This window comes from Podarcis pityusensis, assembly GCF_964106645.2.
Source record: "Podarcis pityusensis genome assembly, chromosome: 12".
Taxonomy (NCBI): domain Eukaryota; kingdom Metazoa; phylum Chordata; class Lepidosauria; order Squamata; family Lacertidae; genus Podarcis; species Podarcis pityusensis.
In genome coordinates this window covers 16,170,139-16,191,643 of record NC_138037.1, presented here as the reverse complement: position 1 = coordinate 16,191,643, position 21,505 = coordinate 16,170,139, and the positions used below count along the sequence as shown (strand labels likewise).

Below are 21,505 nucleotides of genomic sequence, written 5' to 3'. Positions count from 1 at the left end.
CAAGAAAACAAAACAAGAAAGGAAGAATATATGTAACTCATGCGGTGAATTCCTATGTTTTTACAAATCATTGTCAGGAACTTTTAATTTTTGGGGAGTTGGGGTTGGAATGCTGAGATTACTCACACATTTTAGCACAGTTTAAGGAGTCGGTCATAATAAAAAAAAGTAGAGCTGTGATAGCCAACATGGTGCCTTTCAGATGTTTTGAATTATAATATCCATCAGCTTAACCAGCCAGAAATGATGGAAGCTGTAGTCGAAAACACTGGACAGCACCAAGTTGACTACCCTGAAGTAAAATATCAATCTCCATGACCAAATCATGGCAAGCTTTGGTAATTTGCCTAATATTCTAAGAAATCTGAAGCCTTATCCTACGCAGGTTTACTCAAACAATGTACCATTAGAATTTGGTGGCTTACCCCCTAAGTAAGCTTGTCTAGGCTTAGTTTTGCTCAGAAAATTAGAAGTCAGTTAAGTGAAAGGATTCCTTAGTAACTGACGGGTTTTTACTTAGTTCTGTTGCAAGCACTTGAATGTGGCTTGATATATAGAATACCATGAGGTATACCTAACCTGCATGGATACTTTAGCCCCTGTAAATAAAGAATTGTGGATTAAGTTTTCTGAATTATCAGCCTCAAATATTCTTGATAATGCAAACAACCTTGGTCCTAAACATGTCTTTTCAAAAGTCTCACTGACTCAGTGCAACGTGCCTTGAAGAAAGGGAGCTGGCCTCATTGGTTAAGAAATATTAATGGCCGCTTGTAAATGTTTGCTATATTAGATTTTAATAAATTTATACCGTCTTTCTGCCCTGAAGTGGGCCTGCAAAGCAGTTTACAAGCAATATAAACTATGATTTTTTTTTAAGTCAAAAAAAATGTAAGCAAGCAGGATTAGATACTTTCCCCTGTAAAACTACATCAAAGCACAGCTTGCTTTCGAAAGGCCAACAGTGATTCAAGACTCTATAGTCTTCAAACTGGAAGAGCACTGTACAAATGAGGTGCCATTACTGGAAATAGACAATTCACTGGTCCCTGGCTTCAATATTTCCAGCAAGCTAAGGAAAAATAAAACAGGGCAGCTAAGCCTTTTTTCACAGATGTGATAATATACGAGAGAAGAAACAGGTGTGCCTCACAGACTCAGTATCACATGTTTGGCACTTTCCTATTGATGTTAGCAGCTGACACATTAAACTAGTTAATTTTTATTTTTTTAATGCCATCAGCATTTCCTTACCTCTTCGATAGCATTCTTTGAGTTTCTTGGAGAGCCAAAGTACAGCTTTCGCTGAAATTTTTGTCCCAAAGTTTCTGTCAAATGGCGAAGGAGCGCCACCCTGTGAAATTCAACATGTACGTTAACAGTGAGTTGAAGTTTTAGGACTCTCTTCGGAGTTACAAAGCAATTACGAGACTTAGGCGGAAATTGAGGCATGGCCGCATGCCCATAGTCGTGGACATCAGCTAGGGATCCAGGTTGGAAGATTACCTGCGCCTGCAGTGAACTTGGTCTCCATTGAACAAAGGCAGCATCATAAACAAATGACTGCTTCTACATACAGTTCTTTGTGCAGCATCAGATAGTTATAATTTAAATCGTACTGACATACAGAGCTGCAAGACCTCAATTCAATGGCTGCGGTCCCAGTGCAAATATCTTCATGCCTCGGTGTTACCAATGAATTAGTATTAAAACTAGTTAAATGCTATTAAACTTAAAAGTAGAGAATTGTAGAGTTGAAAGGGACCACAAAGGCCAATCCAATCCAACCCCCTAAAAGGCAGGCAACTTTCACCCACTGTGGGGCTTGAACCAACGACCCTGAGATTAAGAGTCTCTTACTCTGCCAATCAGCATCTTAAAAAGCAGAGACATCACCTTGCCAACAAAGGTCCATATAGTAAAAGCTATGGTTTTTCCAGTAGTGATGTATGGAAGTGAGAGCTGGACCATAAAGAAGGCTGATCGCCAAAGAATTGATGCTTTTGAATTATGGTGCTGGAGGAGACTCTTGAGAGTCCCATGGACTGCAAGAAGACCAAACCTCTCCATTCTTAAGGAAATCAGCCCTGAGTGCTCACTGGAAGGACAGATCCTGAAGCTGAGGCTCCAATACTTTGTCCACCTCATGAGAAGAGAAGACTCTCTGGAAAAGACCCTGATGTTGGGAAAGATGGAGGGCACAAGGAGAAGAGGGCGACAGAGGATGAGATGGTTGGACAGTGTTCTCGAAGCTACCAGCATGAGTTTGACCAAACTCCAGGAGGCAGTGGAAGACAGGAGTGTCTGGCGTGCTCTGGTCCATGGGGTCACGAAGAGTCGGACATAACTAAATGACTAAACAACAACAACAACAACAACAACCTCTGCCAATGGAGCTATTTGTTATGTAATGCTATCTGCAACACTGAAGTAGGCAAAAAAGTCCCTTTCAAGCTATGTAGATGTATGTGCCTCTATGGCAGATTTTGTCCCAGGTGATGGATGCAGAAATTAAGCACTGCAGCATTTGTCCTGGGAGGTTTCCAGTCCAGGGGGAAACATGAAACCAGCTCCTGCACTCACAACTGCAGCACTAGAATAACATTTTAAGCCTCCTGTTTCATCCTGGAGAATCTGTAAGGTATGCCTACCTGCTGCATGTGACCCAGTACGTTCTTTCTGCAGTCAAAGACTCCTTTCCCTTCTTCAGAATAGAGCTGGTAAATGAAGTCAGTTGTGTAATTCTCGCTACTATTTTCATTCCTGTACAACACAAGCATAAGTGTGGTTGGCTTATATTTTATCGAGTTACATGTATATCCTGCCTTTCTTTCGTTATGGAACCCAAGTCTTCCACCCACGCACGGACCAGACCCAAACATCCTGACCTTTTTTTAAAAGAACAAAACCAAGCAAAACAAAATCCAGAGGGAATTTCATGCCCCTAAACTTGACTCTCAAACAAGTAACGATAACAGTGGTGCAAATACGACTGAAGGGAATTGTCAGTACAAATCTCTACAGCTTATCGTCTTCAAAACTGAAATAGGACACTACATTAAAAAAAGAAAGCTGTCCAGCTGCAATGTGGGGACAGGGAGAGAGATAATGGCTGAGCAAATGTAACTGCCCTTTAATCAGGCTCAGTATTGTCGTATGGCACTGACACCTGAGCTGGTTTGGGTCTAATTGTAGTCCCAGTCTGGCCTTTTCTTGGTTTGTGTGGTGGCTGGAAGCTGCTTGCCATTCCAAAATTTCTTGAGTGAAATCTCAAATGGCAAGGACTTTGCCACTGCTTGTGGTGGGCTATTACACTGCCACTGCCAACCACAACAAGTATGGGTGGGTGAACTGACTTGGCAGCCAACATAAAAGGTGCCCCCTTGGGAAGTGGAGATGGCTCTGTCTATACTAGGCTAGACACTCTCTCTCTCTCTCTCTCTCTCTCTCTCTCTCTCTCTCTCTCTATATATATATATATATTTGGTTTACAAAAGTATGTGCAGTGTCTCTTTTTTCAAGCTACATTTTCTACAGGTCAGTTTCATTTGTTGAGACATTGCTGTTACATTGGGAAGAAAAGGGGGAAGAGGTAGAGGGGGCCATGGTGGGTAGGGGTGGGGTCAGGTGGTAATGTTTCTGTTTTACTTAATGTATGTGTAGGGTTTTGTGTCAGTGTCCTTTGTGCAGGTTCTCTTTACTATCTGCTTGTGTTCCTTTGGTGGTGGGAGAAATTGGGGTTGGCTTAGGGTGCGGTTACTTGTTTGTGATTTGCTGTGGTGATCTTTGTTTTCATGTGTGTGGGGGGTGTTTTTTAATCAGGTTAGCCATATTGATTCGTATGCTGTTGGTGGATTCTTGTTGTTGTCTTGTTGGGCTGTGTATATGATAAAAGGGAGCCATACTGGGGTGAAGGCGTCTTCTTCCATTTGTCTCCGTGTCAGTTTTAGTTTATTGGTTAATTTTTCTAGCAAGGCTGTTTCCCATACTATTTGGTACCATTGGTCCATGCTTACTCCTATACTAGGCTAGACTACTGGTCCAGCTATTCCAGTCTGGTCTCCTATAACTGGCAGGAGCTCTCCCAAGAGTTCAGGCAGAGGTCTCTGCTGTTCCTTTCATCAGAGATCCTGCACTCTGGGATTGAACCTGCACTCTGTCAGTGAACTACAGCACTTTCCAGTGGTGACATTTGCCATTCTTCTCCTCTCCCCATCCAAAGTACCATCCCAACAACAAATTAACTTCCGTTTACAGTGCACTTTAGTGAGCAGTCAGCTTACCTCAGCACCAAACCACGTTGAATGCTGGTTTTCATCTTTTCAGTCAAATGTTCCACGTTGGCCTAAAAAGAATGCATCATTTATGACTGTGAGTCAAGTGATGTAAATTTGCTTTGTGCACAAAGGTTTGCTTTGCTAACCTTTGCTTTGTGCACATCCTTAAAGTGGCCTGCCAGACAGAAATCCCATTACTTTATATCACTCCTAATGCAACTCTAGTCAAGAGAGCAGAGTTCTCATATGCAGCATTGAGCCATCAGCCAGTGATAAATCTGTTGATATACCTGCTCCACAGACATTGAATTTACATATTATTACTTATTGAGTTCAGTCCACATTCTGCCCTTCCTCCCAATGGAGCCCGAGGTAGCCAATAGGTAAAATATAGGATCTGCATACCTGGAGCTCTCGAATATCAAATTTCTCTTCAAAGATGTATGCAGCATCAGCTCCTGCAGCGAGGGCACCCATATTTGCCAAGTAGCCGCAATAGCCGCCCATAGTTTCAATGATGAACACACGTCGCTTTGTCCCACTTGCCGACAGTTTGATTCGGTCGCATGTCTAGCAAAGAATGGTCTATTAGTGACTTTCAGACCAAAGTGCTCACCATCCTTTAAGGATGATATTTTAGTATCATTCGGAGCACAACTGCTTTGTTTTTATGATGCACCATGAGAACTAAAAATAATTAGTTCAGAAACATTTCTCTGAGATTTTCACATGTCATCTGCAATGCTTCACACAATATTAGGTGAAACTTGGCATAAAAAAACCAGTAGTTTTTTTCAGAAAATCTTACAAATGCCGTTTTTCTGGAGCAAAAATCCATGACTCCTCTTGATTCTTAGATTTCAACATAAGCTATGACTGAGATCAAGTCTTTTCCCTCTAATGACAAGGGCTTGAGCTGCAATCCTAACCCCACATTCTTGGAAGTAAGTCTCACTGACTTTAACAGGACTTACTTCTGAGTAAGCATGGCTAACATTGTGCTTCCAGATCCAAAGTTGCTCTTCAGTACATATAAGAGAGACGACCATTTCCAACTGCTCTCCCCTTCATCTGCAGCCCCCTCCCCAAAATACAATATATCCCCCAACCTTCCAGATCCGATTTTGGGGGTAAATGTAGGAAAGGAAAGCAGGAAAGGCCCATTCTAGAAACACTGTTCCGTTCATGGAAATAAAGTGTATATAACTTGCAAGGAAACAGACGTTATATACTTTATAATATATGGATCCAGATAGAACTGTTACTTACACTTTACTACCTTCTAAAGCAATCAGTTGGGTAACTTAATAGTCTGACATGTGATATATATTGTCATAATATTAACTAACAGTTTCTTCAACTGCCTATTTTATAGGACCATGTGTCTTGGGCAGGGAAGGGAGAGAACTGAAGGTGGTCCACCTAGCGTACCCAGTGCTCTGAAAGATTCTTGCAGCAAGGTGGAAATGCTCTTGGGCACCTCCATACTTCTTATGTTTCAAGAACAAAACATTTCCCTCCAAGCAAATAAAAGAGACTGAGCTATACCAGCTTCAGGGCTGGCTTGAAAGAGTTGGAGGAGTGGCAAAGTGTTGGGTCCTTCAGATTGAACCGCCCTGAGACTTCTGGGCATGGGGCAGTACAGTGATACCTTGGTTTATAACCACAATCTGTTCTGGAGGTCCAGTTGTAAAACAAAACAGGTTGTAACACAAGGTGTGCTTTCGCCAATGGGGCCTCCTCCCCAAAATGGGTTGCAATCCCCCAAAAATGGGTTGTAATAATAATAAAAAAGGGACACACACTTCAGGGTTTGATGTGGTTGCAATCCAAAATGGTTGCAAACCAAGGTACCACTGTATATAAATTCAATAAATCATCATCATCCAGCCTTCACCTGGTCAACCTCAGCACACATATCCTTCTCACCCCTATTACCATCTGGAGCTGTGACACTGGAAAATTTCGCACTGCAGACAATGGGAATCCAACATCAGAACTGCCCTCTATGAAGTCAGAGTTTTCTCTTCCACCTGGAGAAGATCTCATGGTTTTGATTGTCCCTAGAATGCAACCCCCCCAACCTGGCACCACAGGGCCCACTTATTTAAAATATCAAAAGCACCTGTCTTTGTGCCGGCTCATCTTTCCTCTTCCATAAGGAGGGAGTTTGATGCGCAGCTGGCAGCCCTAGCCTCTAGGATCAGTGCACTTCAACCTTGTAACTCACCCACATCTGGAAACCCAACTCCCATCATCTTTGGCCTGTGGATGATGGGAGCTGTGATCCACCAAAGGTTAAAGAACACTGCTTTCAGCTGTAGGAGACTGTGCCTTTCTAATATCTCTGTTTTGATCTTACAACACTCTTCTGAATTCTTGGAGGATAGCAACCACAAAGGAAGTATCTTTAATAATAACAGCAACAACAACAGCAGCTTATTCTAGGGGAACTCGAGCAGAGGGCCTTCTCGGTAGTGGCGCCTGCCCTGTGGAACACCCTCCCATCAGATGTCAAAGAAATAAACAACTATCTGATGTTTAGAAGACAACCCTGTTTAGGGAAGTTTTTAATGACTGATGTTTTAATGTATTTTTACTCTTTTCTTGGAAGCCGCCCAGAGTGGCTGGAGAAACCCAGTCAGACGGGTGGGGTAAAAATAATAAATTATTATTATTATTATTATTATTATTATTTATATGCAGTACCAACACCGTTTTCTCTCCAAATGTTACAAGTGTGGCACTTATTGTAACAACTTCATGGTGAGTACCAGCACCATTCCCCCCCAAAAAAATCACTGATGACGATGTAATAGTAATAATAATAATAATAATATTTGTTGCAATTAAATGCTCGTGCCACCTTTCTGCTCCAAAACCGCATAGTTAAAGCAACTAAAAATTAGGGAGCTAAAATGATTGACGGTTGGGAGCATAACCTGGCATTTTGAGTTCTTCCTGTGCACAAACCTATGGCACATCCTACTTGTCCACCAGCACCTGCATTTTATGGGCTGATCTTGTTGAAGAGATCTGGTGCATGGGATCCTGGCTAAATTTCATGAGTTTTGATGCAGTGACCTTCAGAATTTGAAACCACAATTTTGATTCAGCCCCAATAACTTAGTGGCATAAAACCAAAGGGAAACCTTTCTTCTCTTTCATCTTGCAGACATGGGTTTAAGTATTTTCCGTCTTACCTCTACAATGGCGTTCAGGGAAGTGTCAGCACCGATACTGAGGTCAGTGCCGGGCACATTGTTGCTAATAGTAGCAGGCACAATGCAGATAGGAATGCAAAACTCCTCAAAACGGGGCCGTGCTTCAAATAACTGCAGGCAGCCATCGAAGGCCTGAAGTGGTGGTACAAGGAATGATAAGCAACACACATGGTGCTCTTGCTTTGCATAGTTACTGATTAGGCGTTATGCTAGTGGCTCTTTGTGCATGGCAATGGAAGGTCTGACTTTCCGAGGGTGCAAAGACTTCCCAAGCTGGTGATTTTAAGAAGGGTTTTGCTCGTGTAGACCCACCACAGGTTGCTGGGTCTGCATTGGTGCAGAAGAAAGATCGGCAGAAGTTAGAAAGGTGAAACAAGCAGAACGTGGAAAGCACAGAAAGACTGAAATCATTTAGTAGTAAAGGAAATTAGCAACGGTTCTGTTTTCTGAAAGGTTAAGGAAAATAAGCATTTAGGTTATTTATACCCTGCTTGTCAAACTCAGCTTTCAAAATGGATTAGGAGCACGGAAGAAGCTAGGCACAGCTTACTAGCCGGCCATCATTTGTGGGCGCTACTAATCTTCCTCTCCAGTTTTCTGTACATGCCAGAGAGGCTAGGGACAGTCATATCATCACACTGGGCTGAGGAGCAGGCCAAGGCTTGCCAAAGCAAAGTACGACATGAGACAACTCTTCTTCTATCTCCAAAGTCAAGGGGACAGGGTGTTTCTCATGTAATGCTGAACACAGGCCACATGAGAGGGCCAAAGTAAAAGGTAAGCAGATTGGTGAAGGCCTGTCAAGAGCAGCACTATCGCAAGATGCATTTATCCCTGACAAGATGCATTTAAATTCTTACTTCTGAATGATGCAAGCACTAACTTAATAGAACTGAACTTTTTATATAGCAGTGTTCTATTAAGTGATGAAAATCTTCAGATTTTGGCCGTGTGGTTCTATTTTATTCATTCATTCCTCTCAAAGAAGTTTCTCCCGGATGTATAGGCACCAAACCTCCCACTGCAGCTGGTGCAGAACTAGGTCGCTGGCTCTGACATGCCATTCACACCGTATAACATCTGATGAGGGAACTGTACTGGGTGCCAATATGCAACCCTACCGCAAGTCAAGGATTTACTTTTAGCATTAAAAGCCCTAAACAACTTGGGACAAAGTGACCTAAATGATTGCCTTCCCCAAATAACAGTGCCTGTCAGCTACACTCCTGCATTGTACTGTATTCTCTAGAAAGCAGGCTTTTAGTGTTGCAGCTCCAACCCTCTGGAATGAGTTACTAACTGGAATCAGACATGCCCTGAGTATTTTGACATTTGGGCAGCTAATCAAGATATTTGTGTTTAAGACGGATTTCTATGAAGTCTGACTCAGTCCTTTTATTTTACTAATTGTGTGATTTTAGAAATGGTTTCGTTGTCTTCGGTTTACAAAGTGTGTAGCCTTTTGCATTTTATCTTATTTTATCCTGTTTGTTAACTTTTGGTTGTGAAGCTATTTATAAATCTGCAAATTAAATGTAAAAAACTCATTCAAATTTATAGTCTTTCTTTTGCACTTAATGCATTTAGACTGTTATGTGCCACACTGATATTGCTGCTTCCTGCTCTGTCATGGGAGAGTAGCAGTCTGTGTGACTGAGAAACATCAAGTGTACTGAAGAGGCATACTTAATATTTGAAAAACCCTTCCTATAAAGAATCCTTTTTAAAAAAACTGGACTACACATGTTATGCAGAATGTGGTGACAGGATTCTATGGATAGGTTCATAACTTTTTAATTCCCCCGAATCAGAAAAAGGAGGAAGAAGAACATGTAGAAAACTAATACGTCAAACAGAAAGGGTTAGCATAACAATCACCTTGATGTGCAGGTAGGATTTTGTTTTTGTTTTTGAAAGAACACATTAAAGAACATAGCTATCCACAGTCAATAATTTCCACCAACTCCTTCTGCATAACGTGGAGACCAGCTCCTACATTTAGTGAACTAACAAGCCAAGAATTTGACAATCAGTTTGAAGGAGATTTATTGTATTACACATTTAAGCTTTCAAACATAATCTGCTCTCCCAAGGATCACAGGCTAGCATACGTGAAGTATTGTGGATACAGTTTATCCACACAATACTGTAAGGTATGTCAACTTGTAACTGTCAATGAGCCTGATGGTTGAATAGGGAGTTGAGCCCAGCCTCCCTAGTCGAGGTCCAACACTAACACATATCACTATACTGATACCCAGTTTGATACAGAGCCAGTAAGAAGCGTGCACTGGGTACGAGTGTTCAACCAGTTGTGAATCTGCTTAACAGTAGTTTTGTTCAGCCAACAAAATGAAATCAAGATATACTATGTCCATGGCATTCCCATGATCTACCAATGTAGTCATTCTCTCAGTAAAGGAGAGACGGTTGTCTGGCAGGACTCATTCTTGATAAACCTGTGAAAGCTCCTAGTAATCAGTGCATTCATTTTTAGATGCTCACAGATGGACTGCTTAATAATATGTTCTAGACTAGAGTTTTGCCCAGTATCAGCATCAAGCCAACTGGTCTGTGGTTTTCTAGATCCACCTCCCCCCCCCCTTTTGAAAATAGGTACGTTTGTCTCTGTCCAGGCTCTCAAACATTCTCCAAGAATTCTCAAAGATTACAGAGAGCAGTTCTGAAATAAACTCTGCAAGCCCCTTCAGCACTTTCAGATGTACTTCATCTGACCCTGGAGAAGTCAACTTATTTAAAGTTCTTATGTGTTCTCTTCTCCAGCTATTTCCTTACCTATCCTGGACTGCAAATCCATCCATATATCATTTATCTAACTTTTCCTGAAATGGGAGTTGAGTAGTTCTACCTTCTCTTCATCCTCTGTTAACACTTCAACACCTTTCCTAAACAGGCAATTTGCTTGTTTCTTGACCTTCTTGCTCTGAACACAGAATCCATTTTTGTTGTGTTCAGAAACACCTGGAAGCCTTTGTTCATTCTGAGATTTAGCCTTCCTGACACAGTTCTAATGGGTTCAAGCCACTCTACTGTATTTGTCCTTAGTTAAATGCTTTTCCTTCCATCTCCATACCCCTGCGCAGCCACAATGAATTATTTAGATGTCTCCCATTTTCTCTCCTCCTTGGAAATGCTTGCAACTATGACTTCAGTATTTCACTTTCTACAATCTCTCATCCCTCTTGAACATTTTTCTCCTTCAAAATTTCAGGCCATGGGATTGTACTCAATTTTAATCTGAGCTCTTCCTAATGTTCAGGGTACACCTCCAAATACACATAATTTTCACATTGCTTACTGTTACAAATTCCAACATGACGTGGTAACTTTATTCCCAAGGTTACAAGCCATTTCACTTGGGCAGTAAGACTTGCTCAACTGGTGATCAGTTGTGGCCTGGAGTGGCCTTCAACAGACCGGCCACCACAGTGGAGGAGGCAGATGAGCAGAAAGAGGTGGCTGTAAACTAGAGTTGTCTTTTTAAAAAGCACTCCTGAGCCCAAGATGGCTGCAGGGAGTGAGAAAAGGAGACAGAGAGGGAAGCAGAAAGGAAACAAGACAGAGAAACTGAGGGGAAAAGAATGGTGAGAGAAGAAAAATGGACAAAAGGACAGACAGGTTAAGATCTCACAAAATCAAATGTAACAGTGAGGACTGGGAGAGAACAATCTCAGATGAAGACAGGAAAGGACAGGTGAGAACAGGTAACGACATTGCAATTCTCAACTATGTTGCACTTCCTGACTTTGGACAACAGGTGGCAGCCTGATGGGCAGATGCCCAAGGCCAAAATAAAAGCTTGAAAGCTAAACCTCCATCTGGAAGCAATATATATGCCAGTGTTTTTAGAACTTCCTTTCTTCATCAACATCTTCCAGGTTGCAGAGGATTCTGAGTTATCTTTAGGGCACATGGTCAGTTCCTGTGTGGAGCAAGCTGTACCTGTTGGAAACGGAGTATGCATTCCATAATACTCAGTGGCTGAACGTGGTAGCAGAAGATCACAGTGGTGAGAAATCTCTCTTCCTTACCACCACCGGAATACCATTTGAGAACTACTGACCGAAGAAAATAAATGCTAAATCAGCCACAATGCTTCCCTTGTATAGAAGCCACAGCGATTCTAAGATGGTTCAGCTTCTACTGAAAGAAATGTAGAAACTACCATCTACCTACAGTCTAGTCCAACTTGGTGACATCTGCATTTTGAGTATAATGCAAAAGAAGGAAAAACCATTTCTTTCAGAAAAGTAATCTACAGGTCCCAAGAAAATCCATGAAGCAGAGAGGATAACAAGAAACATGCAGGAGACCATTACTCACCTTAGTTTGCCTATAAAACTAGAGGTGGAGAATGTTATGTACCAGAACTGGAAATACGTTAAGTGTCTTGTGAGGAAGGAAACTTTAATTGCCAAGAATGACATCAGCAGGAAAAAGCAGAACTGCTTTGAGCTCTTGGTGTCTCTGTTTTTTGTTGTTTTTTATCTAATAAAGCAGGCTTGCACCTATGAAACCTGTTGCAATCAAACATGCAAATTTTACAGGGTTCTTTAAAGATTTATATAGCTCACTGCATGTTGCTCAGGGATGCTCTGCCTTTCAACACATGTAAAAGCAGATTTATGACAAATCATAAAATGTTTTGGAGACACCAGAAAGAGCAGTTTGCCAAACAGAATGGAGAAAAGAGGCTGCTTGAGGAAAATTTACACCAAGTACCCTTGGAGATGGAGAAGCAGCAGTGTATTTATTTTCCAGTGATGTGACAGCAGTCTGCTTTGCAACAGAAATAGAAAATTCTGTTTAAAAAGGTAAATCCTCCATCAGAAATCCTGAGCATGCTAGCCATGAATTTAAGTCACACAGATGTGCACAAGCACATTGGAGGTGTGATGGAAATAAACAGATTTCTTTCTATCCTCAGAGAGTAAATAGCCAAAGAGTGATGATTAACTAAAACCATTCATAATTTCAATCTTTTAGATGCCAAATTAACTCTGAGCTTTTAATCGTTATCTGTCTTCGCTGCTATTTTCTGACTGGATCCATTATTATATGTTTTTACATTGTTTTAAGTATTTGTAAAAACCCTTGAAGATCAAATTTTTGGAAAGGTGCAATATAATTTTTGTATGAATGAATGAATAAAGTAAAAATGTAGTTTTCAAACTTTCTGAAATCGATGGGCTAATCAAAAAAATTTTCTTTCTCTCTCTCTCTGTGTGTGTGCGTGCACGCACATGTATTTACACCTCGTTTCTGCCACAATCATGTTTTGGGGGCGTTCTGGTTCACAAAAGTCTCCAGCTCCAGCCGTGGTCAGCAGCACCTGGGATAGCTATGTTAGTGAGCATGCACCAAGAGAAGAGAAACTTACATCAGTGATAGTGTTCAGAGCAGTGTCTGCACCAATGCTGAAATCAGAACCCGGTACATTGTTGGATACGGTTGCAGGAACCATAACCATGGGAATACAGAACTCGTCAAATTTCTCCCGGGCAGCGGACAGTTCCAAAAGTCCCAAGTAGGCCTGATGGGCACATGTGGTAACGAATGCAGAATTAGAGGGGACAACAAGAGGACAAGGCTTGCAACATGGATGGGGTTTGAGCAGAGGGGTTTGATTACTGTATCACAAACACACACATGCTGGAAATAGTGGTTTGTTTGGTTTTTTCCAGAGAGTCAAAAGTGATTTGAAAGAGGGAATCACTGCTCATGACACATTTGGTAAACAGGCTTTCGCAACGTTTCAAAATTCTGTTTCACTGCAGATGTTAGTAGAACAGAAACAAATGTCTACTAGATGGGAAGTGAAGCCTCTCTCTCAATGCACTTGAAAACGACTATCTATTGCCAGCCACAGAGACACACTAGGAAAGGCCAAAACAGAATATATAAGACAACATACAACATAATACTGTAAATACATCTAAGCATTCCTCCAAGTATTGTATAACACAGAGAATAAAATCTTACAAATTTAAGGTCCCCACCCCCAATCCTACACGGATGACATCAGTATATCAATAATGTTGATTAAATAACAGGTTTATGAAAGCCATGTTTAGGAAAGTTGGACTCCTGAACAGGAGTTTGGCTTTCAGAATTGGCACCATGCTGTGGGAAGATTCATTAAATGCAATTCATTAAAAAAAATACCCACTGCATAATTCTAAGCATAATAAGAAACATGAAAATAGAAACCGCACATAGAGTTCCAACTCCTACTACATAACTGCAACGTAACAGTTAATATCTAGACATTTAACATATTGGAACCTTGTGAACTGATTGGTTAGGTTTAAATTAAATAATCTTGCTGGTCTTACTGGAATCTAAATTTTAGCATTAATCGTTGACTACAATGTTTCAGCTGTTATATGCTCATTTAACAAGAATTCACAAGGGAAACGAAACAAAGTGACATACCTCAAATCCACCAATTACCAAGAGGGCATTGATGTTATGAGTTCGCATTTGTTCTGCAATCTTCTCCAAATACTTTCCAGGGAGTGCACTAAAATATATACACATCTCTGTTAAAAAGGCTTTTTGCAGGGCACTTAAGGCTATATGATTAAAAGAGACTATAATTTTTTACACTAAGTGTTTTTCCACATCTTACTTTTGAAGGTTACACCCAATCTCTAAACTATTACATTATAGCACTTTGTGAAAAACCTTTGCTTCCTGTGATGACTGGTTGACATTGTCTGACCTACACACACTTTATGCCTCATAAAAAATGTAACTGCAAATTAATTATGTTCCTTAAAAAAATTCTATTTTCCCCTTTACAATATCTATAATACATGCTGAGGTAAAAACATTTAAATTTCAGGATCAAGTTATAGAAGGTCCTTCTATCACACCATTAAGCAAGTCTTCTGTCCCTTTTTATAATAAGCATTAATTAAAACTATGAGGCAGAATCCAATGTTGCATGAGCAGATCTGCTCAAGAAATGGGACTTCACAGTCCTCTTCTCTCGCTCTGCAGCCCCTATGATCTTCCAAAGTCTGCATTAGCAATGTTCACAAAAAATTCCCCTTTATTGACTGCTGCATCAAGTCTGTATATAAATCTTCACACTAAATTACACACACAAGTGAAAGTTTATTTTCTCAAAGATATCAGTATGAAAGATCACATTACCGTTTTGTGCCAAGAATTGACCCGCCTTGGCCAGTCCAACCTCCAACATCTCCCCAGCTGATTTCTTTGATCTATAATTCAAAACAAAAAAGACATAGTTTTTGAATTACTAAGCCCTAGTTTAGATACACATTTTAGGTCATTTCTGCAATGGATACAAAAGTTAACTTCGTTCAGCACTACACTGTACAGCGGGTCCAAACCAATGTTTCTTGCAGTTCAGTTTTCAACTTCCACTTTTCCAGAGAGGATAATAGACCAGGGTACCATCTAATGAAATAGGGAGGCCTACACACCTTCTGTCCTGAACAATTGCACAAAAACATTGCATTCCTTTAATATGAGAAGAGAAACAAAAACAGTGGCAGGTCACAGAATGTGGTGCGGGGCTCTGGCACTCCTTCAGATGTTTTTCGTGTGCAGATGGCCTCTCAATATTCTCCACTCTGTGAGCAGAGAAACTGGGGAAATCAACACATTTTTCCAGGGGGAAGATAAAGATGGTGACAGCTTCTCCGAGATGTGGCTCAGTATTAGCAATGGCAGCAGCACAGTTTCTTTCTCTCCACTCCCACAATGGTGTGTGTGTGTGTGTGTTTTGCTGTTGTTGCAAGTGCTAACTGTGCTGGTAGTCTGGCCACCATTTTGTGTCCTCCACAAAGCCCCAGATCTAGTGACATTCAAGGACATGGAGGGACAGAGAATGGTGGCTCCAACAAAAATATGGCACAGAACATTTGTAGTGACTTTCTTTTTTTTGCGGGGTAAAGGGGGTTCAGAAAAAGAAAAATCTCAGAAAAATGTCTTCTGATAAATTTTGGCTCAGCTCTAACTTTATCTAATGGGTTAAACAAAATGGAAGTCCGAATGGATTCTTACAAGAGGCCTCCAGGTACAGGGCGGTATATAAATTCAATAAATAAAAATAATAATAAAAGTTACAGATAAATTTATATTTTTAGTACTTTTGAGAAATGGTCTCTCCTTATGGTGGAAAGCAACTTGTCAATGGTTTGGGAATGAAATTTTGCAGGTGGTATTAATTTATGTTTTATTCAGAGAAGACACACTGAAATGAAAGGTCCATTAATTTCAATAGATCTACTCTGAGTAAAACTTAAGTTGACTACCACTCTGCAGTCCTAAGAAGTGTCACAATGTTATGCAGTTGAGAGATGCTCTGAAATGTTCAAGCTAATTTCTACCTGCTTAACAAAGAGGCAATCTGGATTTATTTTGAACAATTTATAATAATAACATATATATTATAGACTCATAAACATGCCGCATCAGGAGTCCCAGCACTGGGCACACTATAAATGTAGCATTCAACAAACACCACCACAACTGAGAAACAAGAATCAAACACAACAGATTTTGTGATATAATTTCAGAAATAGTTATCTAGCGTGTATTCTTATCTCCATAGATTTCATACTCCCACAGCTATTCCGGGATAGGCAAACTGCCAAATATGGCCTCTTGCCAAGGTCACTTCAAAGCTACCCTTGAGGCCAAATATATTGAATCTGATATGGAAGATTTCTCAGGAAGTATCAAAGAAGCAAACGCTTCATGTAAACATAGTTAATCATTTCTTCTTCAAGAAGATTTTAAGGGTATTTTTTAAGACGTACGGGGGGGGGGGTAGAATTAGCTGCAATCCAAGCAAAAATAGATCAAACCGTTATGCTTTTACTATATTTGAAACTGCCTCTATGAGGAGAGCTCCTGTGGGAGATGTGCAATATCCATCTGTCATAACAAGACTCCTGCTCCGTGCTGTTTGGTGGTGTTGGTCACTTGTGTTTAGTGTTCTAAAAATACCTCACAAACACCCCTCCCATAACAAATTTCATTAAATTTATCTCTGCAGTCAACATATGTTCTCCCCAAGGAGGACCCTCTCTTCTCCATTCCCATTGCATAGTATCTATCAGTGGAAAACCTAGCTCTGGTTTCTTTGAATTGCAATCTTTGTATGAAAGTGCATTTTGAAAGCTGGAAAATTAAGTTATGGGGGCCTGCCAGAGGGCAAGTTAAAACAAAATTAAGAATAAGAAAATAAGAAGGGCCTGCTGGATGAGACCAGTGGCCTATCCAGTCCAGAATCCTGTTCTCACAGTAGCCGCCTGTGGGAAACCTTCAGGCAAGACCCTGAGCACAATAACTCTTTTCCCTCCTGTGATTTCCAGCAACTGGAACACTTCCCATACAATTTTTGGTATATACGAACCAGCCCTCTAGAAAAGCCTTCAAATCCATCAGTGACAGCAAACATTTTGTGTCCTTCGGTTATACCGATCCTCACGGCAGAGCGAACGGCAGCATTCATGCCAGCTGCTGGAGCACCAACATTTAAAACAGCTACATTGAAGTTAGTCTGCAGCAGAAGAGAGAGAAAATATAGTCAGGAACATAAACCCCATGGCAGGAAAAAGGAATCATCAAGCGGTAAATCTGAACATCCAGTGACAAAAATATAAAAGTGCATCAAAAGAAAGCAAGACACACACCTTACCTTCTGAACCCCATCACATTATATAAAACTTAATTTTAAAACTAATCTTAGATTGTGGGGTCAACCCTTCATAGCACTCAGGGAGCCTTCAGTTATTTGCAATCAGCAGCAGGTCCAAATTAAAATGTGAGGCATTGAACTATCCAGTCCAGATTCTGGCATAACAATAACCCAGCATAGAGAAACAAGCACATGCATTGCATACAGAAACAAATTTATACAGAATAGGAATTGTAACCCCAATAACCATATGCATGCATACATGGCTTTTGTGCAATGTTGTTCCTTGGCCCATTGCAACCAAAGTATGTGATGCCACATGCCGTATTGTGTTGAGCTATGGCACAAGCGATTGATTCATTATTGCCAGCACCTAACAATGTTTTAAAGTATCTGAGAACCCTATCAGTTTGGCATTTGACAACCACTCTTTTCAGCGTTATAAAACTATTGCCATACCATCTGCCTATAGGTTGCTCAAGTGTGGGATATAACATTATTCTAGCACCTTTTAAGCACCTTTGATGTGTACATAAGGTAGAACATGAATTTTATTTTTATTTATTAAATTTGTATACCATCTTCATCCGAAGATCGCAGGGCAATTCACAACGTAAAAATACAAACTTCAAACTACACAATTGCCACAAGCAATCCTCTTGAGGAGAATACAGTCTGTCACAATGGGTTCTATGCTGTATTACAAGATTTTGATTTTCAGATTGCTGTTTAATTTCTTCATCTACTGCCCTCAAGGAAGCACCACATTCTCGTGGAAACAAATTTAATGAAGTAATTATTGGTTGTAGTTCTGTAACCTAAGTACTCAAAATGCTGATCAACAGAACACCACTATCATCTCTTTTGCTTTCAGATAAACTGTCATGATCGGATGCGGGTGGTGCTGTGGGTTAAATCACAGAGCCTAGGACTTGCTGATCCCACAGAGCCTAGGACTTGCCGATCAGAAGGTCGGCAGTTCGAATCCCCGTGACGGGGTGAGCTCCCATTGCTCGGCCCCTGCTGCTGCCAACCTAGCAGTTTGGAATGTGAGCATGTCTTTAAGGAGCATGTCTTTAAGGAGGCTAGTCTACTCTTATCTAGACAATTGACTAAATTGGCAATTACCAGCCCCCTTGAGAGAAAATTTGGACTCTTGGAAAGCACAGGCCTATATTTCACCCCTCTGACTGAGGCCTTATTCCCACCTCTGCACAGCATTTCAACAAAGAGCATGTTTCTGAAGAATCTTTCTCCTGTACTTTCTAAGAAAGAAGCTTATGTTGGGAGTGCCTCCCTGGAAATCTGGTTCCCTTATAATCCCTCCTTCCCTATGGCTCTCACAGTCTCTGGTAATTAATTCATGCTTGCAAATGTTGCAAGAATGGCTGGAATTCTCCTAAGCCTGCCAGCTTCTGTGGCATAAATGAAAAATGAGAGCCACTTCAAGGCCGTTTTAATGTATGATCTGCCTCTTATGAGTCTCAGAAAGCAGAAAATAAAACACAACCTGCTCATGCTCGTTCTACCTTCTTAATCACAAAAATGGCAGCCCTATTGGAGAGTCTGGTAGTATGCCAGGCCTCACGTGGAGCCATTTATGTCACTTTTTGTATGGAAAATGAGGAGGCCTCACAACAAGGGGTATTTTCGGAGGACCATGTCTGCCTATGCCAAGTCATATAAAAATAGTGGAACTGAAAATGAGGGGTATAAAAGTCATGTGGTATTTCAAGCGATTCTTGAAATACATGGCATTTTTCTACCTTTTCACCATGACAATAAATGGGGACCTTTCGCATTTTCTGGAGAATTCTTTCAACTTCACAATAAGCACGTCTTATGCGCTCTATTAAAGCTTCTGCAAAGTTATGCTTGGTGTAAATCAAAGTTGTTGCAAAACTGAAGAGCATACTGGTTGTCCAGCTTTAAGCAAAAAAGTGCACAGTTGAAAAACAAAAATAACTATATATCAAATCCCATTGCCATGCAAAAATAATAGAGCCTGCCAACCTAGCAAGCAAAAGACCTTGCTAAGGTTAGTCACTTTGTTTATTTTTTACATACGCTACATGAAATATCATCCTGTTAAAGAAAACAGAAAGATTTAAAAGTAAAACTGTAGCTGCAGATATTTCCCACTTATTGTGCCATTTTGCAAAACCAGTATGTACATTTCTCCCGACATACATTAGCACTGGGCAAAAAACCTTGTTTTAAAATAACTGTTCAGCTGACTAGCTGGTAGACCACTGTAACACAGCTTGCGGTATATAGATGCATTCAGTACCTCTCGTTAGGTACACCTTTGAATTTCACAACTAGACATGGAATTGGTTACCTGAGAGAGGCCTAGACCTTTCAGGAAAAATTGTATTTTGGGAGTTTAAACAAGGAAATAGACATGGCAATGTTTACAAAATTTAGACTGTTTACAAAATGCTGTATTAGCAAAATTTAGATCACTGCCTGCCAGGCTTCAACTCAATATACAAGTCCATAGTCCACAGATGTTTCCATGGAGACCGTTTTCAAAATTCTGAACAACCTGCTGTGTGTGTTTAGATGCTTTCTCAACAAAACACGTAGCATCTTCTACTACACAGAGGACAGTCCTCTATTTGAAAGCAGTTGAAAAGCAAGAAAAGTATAAAGAACCATAAGGAGGAAGAGGAAGGGCCAATCTACAGATTGGCATGTTTGCTGTAAGCCATCCATTTATTAGCTATTGGGACAGCAAGCTGAGTAAGGAGAAAGGTCTTCCCCACAATGGCAGGATGGTGTTTCTATTTAAACTGTAGCAACTATTTTTAAATTCATATACATCAGCATTTTCAATTTTTATGCAGATTGGCATGCCCTTTATTGGTGATGCACTTAATTGGCCACCCTAAGGACAAAGGAATGAGGAATTAACCAGACAACTTGACAACTATCTAAGAAGTACCTTGGGAAGGTCAGCAGCTGTCCTTTTGGTAGACAGCAGCTTGTAAGTATTCAAGTTGTTCTCAAAACTCCTGCAACAGAAAACGATATTTTCACACTGTTGTCTGAATAATAAAGCTATTTCACAATGTTAGAGAATACCGAGATGTATTTTTCTATCCTAAAGTGTCACTCAGAGCATTTAGTAACTATATATCTTTACTTGTTACTTGGTAGATTGTATTTGAGACATAGGTTGTAGCCATTGGTGTCGCTCTGCTGACAGAGTCACCAATTCCGCTTCTAGTTGGCTTGGGAACCAATGGAACAATGTGAGATGTGGTTTAGGGGACTGAAGGTGGAAGGGGGAACTGGTGAAAAATTCCCCGCTTCCCGGCTAGGCTGGTAGACTCCTCCATTTCCACCAGTGCTTTCCATTATCAGCCCTTCAACTTCATTGGATACAAATCATGGAATGTGAATGATTTTCCCTCGTGCAACTTGTTTTATTTTGGAGAGGACTGAATGGGAAATATCTTCACTCTGCTTTCAACGGTTTGATTTCACCTCCAGAGGCGCACTCCCATGTCTCTTGAGATAGACAGATGCCAACAACAACAAATGTCTCATATACATTTAAGACAGGCAAATGACCACTTATGATTTGCCATTTGAGGGAATCTTTCAGAAATTACATTTGCTCCTCCCTGTGCAACTCCACAACTGATACCCACTTAGCATTCAATATTATGTGCTCTATGAACTGTGAAAAGCAATGCAAGCACCATTTCTGATGAAATGGCATTTTAAATTCTGCAGAGATAATACTGGTAGAATTCCTTTTCTGGTATAGAATTGGCCTAGAATAGTTATATAACTTTGGAGGGTTTGGGGGGTTAAAATGTGTACACTAGAAACTAGAGTAAAAGAATCTATTCCCCCTGTTCCTTAGCCGTGAAAAATAATCCCTTAACACAGGCATAGGCAAACTCGGCCCTCCAGATGTTTTGGGACTACAACTCCCATCATCTCTGACCACTGGTCCTGCTAGCTAGGGATGATGGGAGTTGTAGTCCCAAAACACCTGGAGGGCTGAGTTTGCCTATGCCTGCCTTAACACAATTAGCTATGATTTATTGGAAAAGTTATTGTTGCCAGCAGAGAAATAAACAACAGAGGAGTACCTTCCACGAAGTTGCACAGCGTCACTGAATCTTTTTCCGTCCATGGCTTTCTGTACATCTTGGGTCTTTTTGAAATAAAGAAGAAAAAAGGTCATCATTTATTAGAAAATGATATTATCTATCACAATGCTAGAAGGCTATGAAGTAGATCTGAATGGTGACAATCGCTATAGCCTTGCTCAGGTTAGTAAA

General features: G+C 40.6%; 1 protein-coding gene across 4 annotated transcripts in view; it reads right to left on the bottom strand.

Annotated features, from left to right (window-relative positions):
* Positions 1-21,505, bottom strand: part of PFKP (phosphofructokinase, platelet) — a 60,684-nt gene that overhangs the window by 1,955 nt on the left and 37,224 nt on the right. Inside the window, exons 12-22 of one of the 4 annotated variants that reach the window (XM_080974037.1) lie at positions 21,314-21,378; positions 20,152-20,221; positions 16,920-17,066; positions 14,684-14,754; positions 13,958-14,045; positions 12,903-13,055; positions 7,481-7,633; positions 4,683-4,847; positions 4,284-4,345; positions 2,652-2,763; positions 1,255-1,354 (exon numbers count right to left, since the gene is read on the bottom strand). In XM_080974037.1, the coding sequence (XP_080830163.1) occupies positions 1,255-1,354; positions 2,652-2,763; positions 4,284-4,345; positions 4,683-4,847; positions 7,481-7,633; positions 12,903-13,055; positions 13,958-14,045; positions 14,684-14,754; positions 16,920-17,066; positions 20,152-20,221; positions 21,314-21,378 (1,186 nt within the window). Of the gene's footprint in view, positions 1-23; positions 600-1,254; positions 1,355-2,651; positions 2,764-4,283; positions 4,346-4,682; positions 4,848-7,480; positions 7,634-12,902; positions 13,056-13,957; positions 14,046-14,683; positions 14,755-16,919; positions 17,067-20,151; positions 20,222-21,313; positions 21,379-21,505 lie in introns of those variants that run through there. The other 3 variants (XM_080974036.1, XM_080974035.1, XM_080974034.1) reach the window with 3 other exon arrangements.